The sequence below is a fragment of the Littorina saxatilis genome, linkage group LG10 (genome assembly GCF_037325665.1).
Source record: "Littorina saxatilis isolate snail1 linkage group LG10, US_GU_Lsax_2.0, whole genome shotgun sequence".
NCBI lineage: Eukaryota > Metazoa > Mollusca > Gastropoda > Littorinimorpha > Littorinidae > Littorina > Littorina saxatilis.
This window is the reverse complement of record NC_090254.1, coordinates 1786066-1801065: the sequence shown is the minus strand read 5'-3', so window position 1 is coordinate 1801065 and position 15000 is coordinate 1786066. Positions and strand designations below refer to the sequence as shown.

The window sequence follows — 15000 nt, the reverse complement described above, 5'->3', positions numbered from 1 at the left end:
CGCAGCACCCAAAGGGCGAACAAAGCTCGATTGTAAGGCATCTATAAGAGTAGGTCATTGATAAATCTGCTTTTGTTGGCTGGGGAATGGGTTTTGTTAAGATTGAAGAGAGCAGAGAACAGCAATAAAAGGGATTTATCTTGCAGTAAGCCAAGGTAGTCACACACTGTCCAACTGACAGCCCCCCCCCCCCACTCACATACGCACAGACACACAGAGGCATACATTCAAACATGCGCGCACAGACCCCCCCTCCCTCCCAGTACACACATTCACAGACGCAAGAACAAATACTTTCTTGTCTGTCTTTACAACAACAAAGAAAGAAAGAGATATGTGATGAGGCCTGCCTCACAATAGCAAAACGATATTGCACAAACATTAAAACGATTAAACTTTAGATCAGACATCGTGAAAAGCTCGGTCAGTATTTCACGCCACACTTTGTTGTTGTCCGCAGCGCCAAGGCCGAGGAAGGCGACGATGAGGACGAAGACGACATCAACGCCGTGTACGAGATCCCCATCGCCAGACAACAACAACAACAGCAACAACCACCACAACAACCTACGTCAGAGGACAGCCTGAGTCAGCCAGCCGACGTCTCTAGCCTGGCCACTGCGGGCAGCGTGGACGACATCAACGACGATGTTCTGGACACGCCGTCTCCCGGCTGGCAGCCCCCGCCCCTCCCCCCCAGGACCAAGAAGAAGGAATCGGAGGGGGCGGACAGCCCCGCGTCACTGACCTCCCTGGACACCAAGCCCCCCGATCTCCCCTTCCGCCCCCCTCTGCCCCGGAGGAAGGAGCTGTACGCCCGCTCTGAGAGGTCCGACAAGTCGGAGAAGTCGGAAAAGTCCGACGTGTCGGGTGAGTTTGTTTCAGACATCCTTAAAGCTGAACATCCGTCTTCAGGGCCGGACCAAATGAGTTGTAAGGGGGGGGGGGGGGGTTCCTCCTTTTTGGGGGGGCAAATCAGCGAAGTGGCGAAGCCACAAGCGCGTTTGCAGGCGCGCGAACTAGGGGGGTCCGGGGGCATGCTCTCCCGGAAAATTTTTGAAAAACGGTTAAAATCTGTGCAATCTGGTGCATTCTGGGCCTTGTTTTGAGGGTTAAGAGCAGCATTGTTTTGGTGCTAAAACTAGTAAAAAAAAACCACACACTCAAAGCAAGGTACATGCTTTTTCCAGGGGTGGGGTTCCGGAACCCCTGGAACCCCCCCCCTGGGTCCGGCCCTGGTCTTCGAGATACACAGCCTTACTTATAGTCGAAGGCCACAGAGATAAATTTAGCGTTGAGAGATATTTAAAGCCGAAAATCCGTCTTCGGGAGACAAAGCCTTACTTATTGTAGAAGGCCACAGATGTAAATTTAGCGTTGTGAGATCTTTAAAGCCGAATACCGTCTCCAGGAGACAACGCCTTGCTACAGTAGAAAGTCACAGAGATAGATTTACCTTTGCGAGCAACACCGGATGTATTACAGGAACGAGAAAACAGAGCTACATCTTGGACGACAATGAACTGTTTGAGATTGTTTGCGTATTTGTGCATTGCTTGCATGATGTACGCGAACTACTGCCTAAGGCTCTGTTTACATGGACATCCATAAACCCACTTGTATAGAATTGTCAGCAAAAAGACTTCATAAAGCAACGTCATTTCGAATTGGCCATGTTAACATTACGCCCGATTCCAACCTCTTCTCGCCTCCAGATTTGAATTAAACACTGCCCATTTGTGTGATGCGTTAATGCTATTTCGCTGTTAGTAAGAAGCTTGAACCTTTCGTAGTTTCTCTTGCACGCTATTTTGTAGTTGGCATTCTTCTGCTTCCAAAAGCCGTTAGTATTTCCCGAGACCCAATAAGCTTGCCCCATGCTGCAGGCCGCGTGGTCACAGCAATCCGTTCTGACGCTCGTTTCGTGGAGGCAAGAATTGCTTGCGGCTAGCCTCTCGCTATGCAAGACAGCCAGGGTGTATATATGGAACGGTTTGAGGGCTAGCTAGGGAAGAGTTACTTACGATTGGTTGATACCGAAAAGGTCGTGTACAATCGTCAGTTAACAGCCACGAACAGCCAATCGGATCAGCAGCTGTGCTGCAGTCACTTTTTTTTCTCACGTAGCGAGCATCCCAAGGCATGCTCGCCTACTCTTGCCAAATCCTAGCGTTCCTCGCGGCGAGAATTCCCCAAGAAACGCTACTTCCTCGCCCCACTCGCCAAGTCTTGCCTGAGAGACCGGGGGACTGTTTCCCGCCCTGCAAGACGCCGCCAGGGCCAGGAAGTGAAGGCTCCTTGATGCTCGGTCTGCGGACTGGCCCTTTGTTTGGCGAGGAGATTAAGGGAGTAATTGAGCGGGTGGCATTGTGGGCCTATCGCTAGTGCTGCATCAACACGGGTAGATCAACAGACGGGCGGGTGGGCCATTATGCGTCTTCAGGGAAGCGTTTCCGTGTGAGTGTGTTGACACTAGGGCTTGGTGTGATCGCTGCCCTGCACACACTGGCAATGCCGTCTGGGCGCGTGGGGTCAGGGTATTAGCGCGACAAGTTGCTCTTGTGACCGCTCAATGCGCGCCCGGTCTATTATAGGGATAGGATTACCCATCTTTGTGTTGTGCGTGGAACCAAATGTGGCCTCAACCCTCTCAATTGCTGGCTAAAGCTCCTACATCTCAATTCATATCTCCTGCAATCATTATCACTGAGCATCAGACTTCATGGCGTCAAGACGGTAACAGACATTCAAGAAGAAATACTTTATTTGATCCACACCCAGGTGTACACAATTGCAACTAAACTACCGTAATTTCCAAGCCGTTGCCTCTAAGCGTACTCCTTGCTTCCTTGAATTTCCCTATTGCAATGTCACACAGTTACATTACCCACCATAGCTTTTCAGAAATCTGAGTTCACAAAGTCCCCAGAAACAGGAATGTCAGGGTTGTTTCCACTCTGTCAAATAACACGACGGAATTTACCTTCAGCGGAACACAACCACTGACGCCACGACCTGTTCAGGGTGAAATCGTCATCGATATCATAAAATGGGCAGACCCAATGCCGGCACTGTCCACCTTCTTTAGCGTAATTTCCTGAGATCATTGATGCTAACTTCACGATTATGACGTCATCTTTGTTGTTGACAACGTGACGCCATCTTTGATTTTGCCAAAATTTACTGACTATGACGTCACTGTGTTGCAGATGGCGACAGCACGAGCTACGAGTCGTTTGACGAGAATGAACACGACACAGAGCTCATGTCCAAGCTTAACATTAAGTTACCCAAGTAAGTACACTCTTGCAACTTTCTTTGTTACTATTATACTTCAGAATCAGAGTGTTTACATTAGCTGGTAAGGTGCCCGTGTTTATGTTGTTTGTTGTACAGATGCCTTACAGTACTTACAGTTTCATTGTGTCTTTCGACTTTTATACATTTGTATTCCTTGGATGGGTATTCAACAGCTAGTTCCGATTTAAATGACCAAACACCGTGATGGCTGATCTCTGAGATCTCAACTAAGAATTTTCTGGTTTTTTTATGAGTATTTCTTTAAAGAAGAATGTTTTAGCAACTATTCCCCAAAATGTGTGCAATTATTTGCAGATATATACAGAAATACAGTTCACTACATTGGGGTGTGCACGTTAAAGATCCCACGATTGACAAAAGGGTCTTTCCTGGTAAAAATGTATAGGCATAGATAAAAAAAAATGTCCACCAAATACCCGTGTGACTTGGAATAATAGGCCGTGAAAAGTAAATATTCGCTGTAATGGCTTGAGATTTACTGGCCGATGTGAATGCGTGATATAGAGAATGTCAAGCGCTATATACATCTCCCATATAAATAAATAAGAGCTTCTTGCTTCTGCAAAAAAAACCCCGGTGTCCTTAAAAAAACTATAACCTTTTCTACATATAAACAGTAACGCTTCGTACCCTGAATATCACAGTATGTTTCCTGTTAAAGAGTCGAGGAGAAAGACGTGTCACTTTGTACCTGTGTGTGTCCCCAGTAGGCCGAAGAAGAAGAAGAGCTCCAAGCTGCTGTCTAGCAAGGGGAGGTCATCCTCCACCTGGGAGATCAACGTGCCATTCAAGAAGCTGGACAGTGTCGTCATTTCCGGCGAGATGCAGCACAAGGGCAAGCTGAGCTGGAACCGTCGTCTGGTTGCCATCAGCAACGGGTGCGTGGCGCTGTACAAGCCGGAGAAGGACGGACGGCCCGTGCTGGTGATCCCGCTGTCCGGCTTCCAGGCTGGTATCGGGGAGCCGCTGGGCAGGAAGGGCTTCGAGATGAAGCTGACCCACAACAACGGGGAGGCCTACACCTTCGCTGTCGACTTCAAGGAGTGGGCCAACCTCTGGTGTGAGGTCAGTACCAAGAATATTGTTTTTATATTGGAAAGCGATTTGCGTGGAGTACCACAGCGCTAGATAATTGTGCTATTATTATCATGAAGATAATGAAATTCAGAATAAGCATCCTCAATAGCAGCGTTGCCAATTAGAGACTTGTATTGTTGATACGCTGGCACAAGTTTGACACAGGAGGGAGGAGAGGATTGTGTAGGTAATGTCTTCTCCATGGTGTCCTTCTGTTGGTTGTGTGCTCCCTAGTCCCATGTCCTTGATGAAGTGAACTGTTGGTTGTGTGCTCCCTAGTCCCATGTCCTTGATGAAGTGAACTGTTGGTTGTGTGCTCCCTAGTCCCATGTCCTTGATGAAGTGAACTGTTGGTTGTGTGCTCCCTAGTCCCATGTCCTTGATGAAGTGAACTGTTGGTTGTGTGCTCCCTAGTCCCATGTCCTTGATGAAGTGAACTGTTGGTTGTGTGCTCCCTAGTCCCATGTCCTTGATGAAGTGAACTGTTGGTTGTGTGCTCCCTAGTCCCATGTCCTTGATGAAGTGAACTGTTGGTTGTGTGCTCCCTAGTCCCATGTCCTTGATGAAGTGAACTGTTGGTTGTGTGCTCCCTAGTCCCATGTCCTTGATGAAGTGAACTGTTGGTTGTGTGCTCCCTAGTCCCATGTCCTTGATGAAGTGAACTGTTGGTTGTGTGCTCCCTAGTCCCATGTCCTTGATGAAGTGAACTGTTGGTTGTGTGCTCCCTAGTCCCATGTCCACGTGCACACCCATTGGTTGGATTTCTGATTGTCCTAAAGCCAAACCCATTGTGTTGTCGTGTGCAGAAAATTAACAACATATCTCAGGGCCTACCTGTGACCAATTACCCACAACACCTGGTGCGTACCTTCAGTTCGGGAGGGGGAGGGGGCGACAGCTCTACCTATGGGAGCAAGGTAAGCAGACACACGGCTCATTTTGTTATGTTGTTCATTTAATATCTTCCTAAGTTATGTAGCTTCTTTAGTTAAATGTTATACATTCTTAAGTTAAGTTATATATACCTTTTTAAGGTAAGGTATATACCTTCTAAAGTTAAATTATTCTATACCTTCTTAAGTAAAGTTATATGCCTTCTTTAGTTAAATTATTCTATACCTTCGTAAGTAAAGTTATATGCCTTCTAGAGTTAAATTATTCTATACCTTGTTAAGTAAAGTTATATGCCTTCTAGAGTTAAATTATTCTATACCTTCTTAAGTAAAGTTATATGCCTTCTAGTTTAGTTAAAATCAGTTTGGTTATACTTTGAGTTTAAAAACCAGAGTGCTGCCTTTTGTTTCTCAATTATTCTTGATTTGCCAATCTGCTGTTTTGTTGTCATCTTGAATTATTTTGCCTCAATTTTACATGTGACGTGATTTTCATCTCACCCGACTGTCACGAGACCTTACGTCCCTTGTACCACTCATATATTGTTGCTATAACACACTCTCACATAATTTGTAACTTGAAATTATCAACTATGTGAAATGTATAACCATTAAATTCACTTACTAATATCAAGCAATATCACAATATGTGACCAGATTTTGCTTGACAGTCAACTTGTGTTTTCCGTCTTGATTACGCTAGTCTGATACTGTATCCTACTTGTTATTCAACTTGTGTAGTCAATAATGTATTCGACTTGATATTCCACTTGTGTAGTCAATATTGTATTCGACTTGACACTGAACTTGTGTAGTCAATATTGTATTCGACTTGACACTGAACTTGTGTAGTCAATATTGTATTCGACTTGACACTGAACTTGTGTAGTCAATATTGTATTCGACTTGACACTGAACTTGTGTACGTGTAGTCAATATTGGATTCGACTTGACATTGAACTTGTGTAGTCTTTTCTTCTTCTTCTTCAGCGTTCGACAACTTGTGTAGTCAATATTGTATTCGACTTGACATTGAACTTGTGTAGTCAATATTGTATTCGACTTGACATTGAACTTGTGTAGTCAATATTGTATTCGACTTGACATTGAACTTGTGTAGTCAAAACTGTATCCTCCTTGACATTCAGCTTGTTAAGACAATCTTCATCACATACAGTGGTGTGATACTTGTCAGTATATCTCTCACACTGGTTCGTGCTTCGTTGTACTATCAGACAGGCCAGGTGACACTAGCACCCTTGGCTTACTCTTCCTTTATTGCTACTGGCCCGATGTGGGCAAGTAATCTTATCCAATCTCACTTTTTCTTATCTTATTCTTGTTATGGATTTATTTTGTCTTGTTTTCTTGGATATCACATGCCTGTAGGTTGCGCTATTCAGTTGTTATTTCCTTCCTTCTTTCATTTCTTGTTCTTTTCTTTTCTTCCCCGTTTGTCTTCTTTTCTCTTTTGACATTTAGCCAAGTTTTGCTTCTTTTTACATTTAGCCAAGTTTTGCTTCTTTTTTCCTTTTATTTAAGTCAGCGTTCTTACCCTAGACGATGCTTTTTCACAAATCTATACAAAATTGAATTTGCACACATATGATCTGATATTTGGTATTCAGAATTTGACGAAATAAAATGTGCAAACATTTCTTTCTACAGTACTTAATATTTCATTTTCAAATATTTAAAGAAAAAGCATTTGCAAACACATCTTTCTACCTTATATATGATAAACGTTATTTGCAAAATCAAATGTGCAAACTCATCTTTCTATTAACTTTTTGTATTACAAAAAACGAACCTGGAAATACGAGATTTTGTCTGTTTTGAAAATACATTATTTTCAACTAAGTTTATAATTGTAACATTTTTTACAAAGTCTTTTTGTGTGCCTGCTATCTGGCCTGTATCTCCATGTCGGTCTTCCTTTCTTTTCTCTGTAGGTGCGCTTGTGGATTACCTTGCTGCGAACCAAGACTGTATGACCGCGGTCAGTACGGATTGGTTTCATAGCAAACATTATATCACACAATCACATAGGGGGAAAGCAACGATGGTACTTGTCAAAGGAAAACGCTATGATTTTTGCGACAAGGGCAATTATGTAGATGCTCAAATTCAGGAATCTTACTCTTGTGCGCGTGCTCGTAGTGTACCATTGCATCCTTTGAAGTGGAAACTCAAGTTATGGAATCTTTGATTAAGACCAGATCGTTAGACCAGATCGTTAGACCAGATCGTTAGACCAGATCGTTAGACCAGATCGTTAGACCAGATCGTTAGACCAGGAAGTACTGTGGGCCCTGGCTGCTCTCAGACGGTGAAGAAGCCAGGCTTTGCGACTCACTTGATACGACGAATGAGTATATGGAAATAACCATTCGTTGTTGCGGTTTGCCCAAGCTGGACCTGGTTCAAATCCCTGGTTCGGCGAGAGGTTTATCCCTCGAAGTCAACTTTGTACAGACTCTCTTCGTTGTCCGAGCACCCCCTTGTGTACACAGCGCACTAAACAGATCCCAAGCTCACAACGAAAGTCTCAGGGCTTGGAAAACACGTCTCTCATCATGTTATCATGATCGTACCTCGACACTTGGACAAGACAAGCCTGATGATGGTGTGTCCAAGAAGACAGCCGCAATGGGCTTGTTCGAGTCAAAGTTTCCCACCAAAGTTTCTCAGCGTATTACCAATACCTATCCCGACATAGGCAAACTGGTGTCAGAGCACGTTAAACCCAAACTGTTCATTGATTACTTCAAGCAGGACGCGAAGTCTTAGAGCACGTTAAACCCAAACTATTCATTGATTACTTCAAGCAGGACGCGAAGTCTTAGAGCACGTTAAACCCAAACTATTCATTGATTACTTCAAGCAGGACGCGAAGTCTTAGAGCACGTTAAACCCAAACTATTCATTGATTACTTCAAGCAGGACGCGAAGTCTTAGAGCACGTTAAACCCAAACTATTCATTGATTACTTCAAGCTGGACGTGAGGCAAGGCGAGGAGGGCGAGTACGAAATGTACGAAGAGTACGGCGCGGACCACATGACAGACAACAGCAGTGTCTTCAGCACCCCCCCCTTGAGCCCCACCACCCCCCGCTTTCACCCCGGGGCCCCCCTCCGCTCCCCCGCCAGCACCGGTCGTCTGCTGAACAGAGGTCGTCCCCTGTTGCCTAGCAACCGTTCCTTCTCCACGCTGGGCTCCTCGGCCAGAACGGCCTCGACCTTGACCCTGTCTCGCTGGGACTGGAAGACGCTGTTCTACAACTGGTACTTCCCCCTCGACAAGTACATCCTAGGGATGCGGAGAGTGAGTTCTGCGACCTCGGCATGGACCTGGCATGACCTTTGTCTTGGATGACCTTGACATGACCTTTGGTTTGTGATGACCTTGGCATGACCCTAGTTTGTGATGACCTTGGTGTTCGAGTCGTTGGAAATGACACGAAGTTGTGTTAAGTCCTTCATCTTGGCATGGCATTTTGTTCTGGGTGGCGAGAGTGTGCATGGAACTTGACTCTTTGTTTGGTTTTGGCATGGAGTGCGGAATCGGGGGTCTTAAGTGATAAAGTTTCCTTGTGTCTTTTACATTTTGTGTGGCATGATGTTTGGTTTGTGCCTTGCGGTTAGGCAGGATGAAACTGTTGTTTTGAATCTTTAGTAAACACCCTACTCCCGCAAGCTATTTTGTCTCTTGCTCCGGAATGAGCAGTGAATGACTTTACGTCCCTCTGACTGCCCTATGGCGTGTGTTAAAGGCAGTCCCTAACATTCCATTTTTACTAACGTCATATCTGATTTTGAAATGTGGCCTGGCATGGTTTTGAGTGGTGGTTGGTGGTTGGGGGTTGTCAATTGCGTGCGGACTCACTGCTAACCAATCGTCATTTTCCCCGCATGGACTTGCTGTCTTGGTTGAATAGCTCGATCTGGTGTGTTGTGAAGATGTACAGTGTTGGTGAACTGGCAGAACGAGGAACTGAGACTTGATTGAGACTTAATCCTATTATTATAGAGTTATTAAAGAAAGCTGAATGTATGTAAGGCAGTCGGACATGAAATTAGTACAAGACACGCTAATCCCCTGATGCTGGTATGATGTAGAATGAACACGTGGCATTTGTCTTTGGTGATCCAGTCTTGGCTACTACATGGCTACCTCTGATCTGAGTCAAATTTGCTGAGTATGTTTGTCCATCGTTTCACGGTGGGAAATGCAATGAGCGTCAGACCAGATTTGAAAATTGGAAGTCAGCATGGTACATGAAACAGGACACATAAAGAAGGCGATGGCTCCAGGGCTTCCTGTAACCAGTGTTGCTGACTGTTTCTTGTGACCAGTGTTGCGGACTGTTTCCTGTGACCAGTGTTGCTGACTGTTTCCTGTGACCAGTGTTGCTGACTGTTTCCTGTGACCAGTGTTGCTGACTGTTTCCTGTGACCAGTGTTGCTGTCTGTTTCCTGTGACCAGTGTTGCTGTCTGTTTCCTGTGACCAGTGTTGCTGACTGTTTCCTGTGACCAGTGTTGCTGTCTGTTTCCTGTGACCAGTGTTGCTGTCTGTTTCCTGTGACCAGTGTTGCTGACTGTTTCCTGTGACCAGTGTTGCTGACTGTTTCCTGTGACCAGTGTTGCTGACTGTTTCCTGTGACCAGTGTTGCTGACTGTTTCCTGTGACCAGTGTTGCTGACTGTTTTGATGTTTCACGATGGGAAATGCAATGGGCGTCAGGCCGGCAGGGATCTTCAATGGGCGTCAGGCCGGCAGGGATCTTCACAAACGCTCCACATAAAGGGTCCCGCGATCCCCATTTATAATGTTTCAGCCCCTTCAGCAAAATTTTAGAGGGTCCCAAAACCGGGAGGACTTTTGGCAGTTCTGTGAGTCCTTCAGAAAAGTGTTATTTGTCATATTAGTTTGATTCACTCCGTAAATTTGGGTTGGTAGATATCCTGCGGGACATTTCTTCATCTTTGAAATACTGTACATCCAAGTGTAGGTTCTTGTCTGTTCTGTATGGAAACTAGCTGACGATCACCTCAGTACCGACGGTATGCACGATAACACAAATTCAGTGCGTCCCAGGACCCGCTATTTTGAAGTTTGGTGCGTCACGGGACCCCCTTCAAGAATTCCCAGTAAGTTTCTTCAGGGACGCACAGATTGGGGAGCCCTGGGCCTGGAATAGAACACAGTTGTGGACGGCTGACAGGGAAACAGGGTGACTGACATCATACTTGCTACTATCGTTATGTGAAACATAACGTTTCAACGTGCAGAAATCAACAGAAAACTAATTCGACAAAGCTTTCCTGATGTAAAAGTGCTGCCGTTCGAAAACTTCGTCAGAAGCATCAAGTCTTTGGGTTCATTCACGGAAAAAAAATAATTTTGTTTTATTCTGCAGCAAGGCAGACTCTCTCTCTCTCTCTCTCTCTCTCTCTCTCTCTCTCTCTCTCTCTCTCTCTCTCTCTCTCTCTCTCTCTCTCTCTCTCTCTCTCTCTATCTCTCTCTCTCTCTCTCTCTCTCTCTCTCTCTCTCAGCCGAGCAGCCGAGCAGCCGACCAGTTAGTCATAGAGACACAGAGAATCAATTCCTCTGTCAGTTTACCTGTGTTCAGAACACTAACAACGGTCTGTACATAATTTCAACATTCAAACTTCATTCGTGCTGGTTTTTGTGTGTGCACGCAGCGAGACGCTGAGGTATGTGTGAAGTTTGTTGTGACTCTTGTATTGTGGCACCATCTTTTTCAGCTTTAGGGTTGCAGGGACTTTAAGGGGCTTTAAGGGACTTTAAGGGGCTTTTCATTGGCTGTTGTCTGTTGTGGTTTACTAAAAGCCTTTTGTTGTTTCACACAATACATAACCTCTGATGCAGCGTATAACGCCGAGTTTTAGTTCGTTGTTGCTTTATGTCATAAACTCAATTCCTTATCTGCGTTTATCTCATCCACTCTGCTTCATATTTTCTGAAGAAAGAAAAGAATATATTTATTTTATATTCAGAATCTATTCATTTTTGATTTTTCTGGTATTATAACATTTAGTTATGTACAGATGTGTTTGTTTTTTTCTCTCACAATTTTACTAAGGCCAAAAAAAAAAAAAGGTCTGTTTACGGTAACATAGGCCAAAAAAATAGGGTCGGTAGGTCGGGATTTTTTTTTTTTATTATTTATTTTTTTTCTCCAAAAAACCATATTTTTACGTTATTTTGCCAAAAAAACAAGGATTTTTTTTTTTTTTTTTTTTTTTTTCCCCAAATGCCAAAAAAAAGTCTAGGGTCGCGCGAAAAAACTAGGGTCGGTCGGGTTACCGTAAACAGACCTATTTTTTTTTTTGGCCTAAGCGAACGTTGAAGCATGTATGAACAGTATTTATGAGAATACCGAACTAATCCTAGCTGAGCTAGACTAACACCTCGAACTACTGACCCTTTCCAGCCACATTCGGCATTTCTCACCATCGTGGAATGTCGGCTCATTTTGAACAATTAACCTCAATTTAGAACTTTTAACAAGCGGGGACTAATTCTTCAAAGCATTCCTAACCCGGGGTGACTTTATAGGGTCCTCCAAATCACAGGCAAATTGCTCTGGACAGCCTGCTGGTTGGGTGTTCTGACTGAGTAGTTTTAATACGTCCTTCTGAAAAACACAGGCACTTGAGCTTTATTGCAAGAACTAGGCAAGCTTTTGATCTAGCTCAGTGACTCTCTCTGTCTTTTGATATTTCTTGTACATAGCAAGAGGATATTTTAGTAGACGTTTTTGTTGTTGTAAGTATGTACAAATACAAAGCAAAACAACTGCACGGAATACAAGCTCAGAGAGAGAGAGAGAGAGAGAGAGAGAGAGAGAGAGAGAGAGAGAGAGAGAGAGAGAGAGAGAGAGAGAGAGAGAGAGAGAGAGAGAGAGAGAGAGAGAGAGAGAGTAAACAGTGAGATAAGTGATAGAGTTGAGGTGCCTGTGATGAAGGAGGTCAAGGTGTCATTACTAAGACTGCACGTGCATGTACAGAGTGTCACTGTCACCCCGCCATCCCTGCCCCGCCCCCACTGTCTCCTTCACCTCCCCCCCCCCCCCTAGCGGAGAGCGAGATGGAAGGATGATAATTATGGAACTGGGACGGGGGACGGGGGATGAGTATTGAGAGGGGTAAGATGGGAAGGGGAGGTGGATGGGAAGGGGAGGTGGATGGGAAGGGGAGGTGGATGGGAAGGGGAGGTGGATGGGAAGGGGAGGTGGATGGGAAGGGGAGGTGGATGGGAAGGGGAGGTGGATGGGAAGGGGAGGTGGATGGGAAGGGGAGGTGGATGGGAAGGGAAGGTGGATGGGAAGGGAAGGTGGATGGGAAGGGGAGGTGGATGGGAAGGGGAGGTGGATGGGAAGGGGAGGTGGATGGGAAGGGGAGGTGGATGGGAAGGGGAGGTGGATGGGAAGGGGAGGTGGATGAGCTAAGCAAGGGACACAGCAGAGATCGATTTTGTATTTTTCAAATTTGTATAGTTTAGATCAGAAAAAAAGAAATATAACTCCAAGAAAAGAAATAAATAACCTTTTTTTGGACAAATATACACATTGTATCTAAACTTTATATTTTGTTCGAGGTAAAACAGTTCACAAAGACAAGCTTGGAGAGTAGAAGGGCGGGGATAGGGGATGGAGGTGGGTGTGGTGGTGTGGATGTGAGTGGTTTGGGGTGGGGGACGTAAGAGCAAATGACTGAGATTTGTTCAGCGTATTGCCGTCAGACACTTCCGGGCCATGCGTCATACTCAGTGTACAGTTACAGGGCCCTGACGATCCGTTAGACACGTGAGCTGTTGTTACCAGCAGTTCGTGCAGCGAGGAATGCACGTGATATGCGTGGGCGGGGAGAAAACTGATAGGCTGCATCCTTAATCAGTGATAGGCTGCATTCTTAATCACGTCTGTAGAACTTAAAGGCTTACTAACTCGCTCCCATGTTTACGATGTGTAGTTTGCCCATAATCGATGTCAAATGCATCATAAGGCCATATAATGACGATATGTCGCAATGCGCGGACCATATACATGCATTACAGCTTGTTCTAGCCTCTGAAAAAGTGAGGATGTCAACAAAGACGCGGAGTTATTTCCCTTGCGTCAACGTTACCTCTGTTGGCAAATCTATAAATAGGACGATCTAGATCAAAATAAAAATTCAAATATCTCAACATTTAAGGGGTCCTAGACCACAATATCTTGCAGGGAACTTAATTTAGCATGTCTCCAGCTGTGGGTAAAGCAATTAGCGTGAATAGTCATCAGCTTTCTATGCCTTTAATGGGGTCTGCTTTTGTTGTGTGTAATCCATGTTGTATCATACTTATAGTTATAGCTCTGTATATTATACGAAATGTATGCCTTGACTTTGTATCTGAGAGAAAAGAAAACCAACCAAGCAAGCATAGAAAGACTGAGGGAAAGGGACAAACTCACGAACAAACCAAAGAGACAAATGATTTACCTCAAGAAAAGATGTTGACACGCAGACGGAGAGAAAACATGTCACATATAAAACTCGATCTGACTCTTCAAATCTGATTTTTTTATTTAACTTTGTATAGTATCTATTCACATCAAAAAGGATTAAAATTAACGAAGAAAACGAAGAGAAAAATAAATAAATGAGGAGGACATTTGTGAGTATGTGTGTGTGTGTGTGTGTGTGTGTGTGTGTGTGTGTGTGTGTGTGAGTGTGTGTGTGTGTGAGTGTGTGTGTGAGTGTGTGTGTGTGTGTGTTTGAGTGTGTGTGTGTGTGTGTGTGTGTGTATGTACAGTTATGCTAAGACACTGTAGAAATCATATCTGATAAATGTCTGTTAGTATGCTGATTGATAAAAACAACAATAACATTAACAATAACAACACTTTATTGTGCATTAAAATAGGAACAATTTCTGTGACGCACCGAACCTGCCTGTAAACAATCATAAGGCACATAAGACAAATACATATAGAACTCAAAAGTTCTCATATATAGTAACAAGCTCATCATTTACCAATAACCCCACAAATATGGTATTAATAAGACCATTATTTGTACATCTCCATTACAACCAAATATGATATGTATTGACATGATGATGATTGTGTTACCAGGGCAACCTGTCCAACTCCAACTCCAACCTGTCAGTCAGCAGTGACGGCGTGGAGTCGGACGATTCCTCCAAACCCAGAATGAGAGGTAAGCTGTTTCATATTGCCAGTGCCTGGGAAAAATTGACAACAAGAGTGGTCAGGAGAAAAAAAGGCTAAATACAAAACTTGTATCTTTATGATGAGCTGCAGACCCCCCGCCCCCCTTCTCCCGGGTTCCTATACAAACAGAGCAGAAGACATTAAATGCTGTAAAGATTAAAAACAAAAAGCAGCCTAAAAATATTGCTTTAAGGAGAGGACTGCATTTAAAATCAGTTCTGTAGGCCTTACTAGAACACTTTCTGCGGCACTTGCATAACCGAGTGATACCGTTCCGTGATACAAGGTGACCAGCAGCAAATAGAGACGAGGCATCACATTCCGCTGGAACTAAGTTGAAAAACAAAGCAAACAAAACTGACCTGGGAATCCTCCTTGCGCTATGTAGGATCGATATCTACCATTTTTTCCCTCTCACTTGAGTAGATGAGTCATGAGGGCCTGTTGGATACGAGAGTCATGAGGG

General features: G+C 44.4%; 1 protein-coding gene across 9 annotated transcripts in view; it reads left to right on the top strand.

The window, feature by feature from the left end:
* Positions 1-15000, top strand: part of LOC138977932 (serine-rich adhesin for platelets-like) — a 166630-nt gene that overhangs the window by 127660 nt on the left and 23970 nt on the right. For 6 of the 9 annotated variants that reach the window (XM_070350539.1, XM_070350536.1, XM_070350535.1 and 3 more), the window contains 6 exons: positions 461-870; positions 3210-3294; positions 4029-4386; positions 5205-5315; positions 8288-8617; positions 14436-14520. In XM_070350539.1, the coding sequence (XP_070206640.1) occupies positions 461-870; positions 3210-3294; positions 4029-4386; positions 5205-5315; positions 8288-8617; positions 14436-14520 (1379 nt within the window). Of the gene's footprint in view, positions 1-460; positions 871-3209; positions 3295-4028; positions 4387-5204; positions 5316-8287; positions 8618-10998; positions 11011-14435; positions 14521-15000 lie in introns of all 9 variants that reach the window. The other 3 variants (XM_070350537.1, XM_070350541.1, XM_070350542.1) reach the window with 3 other exon arrangements.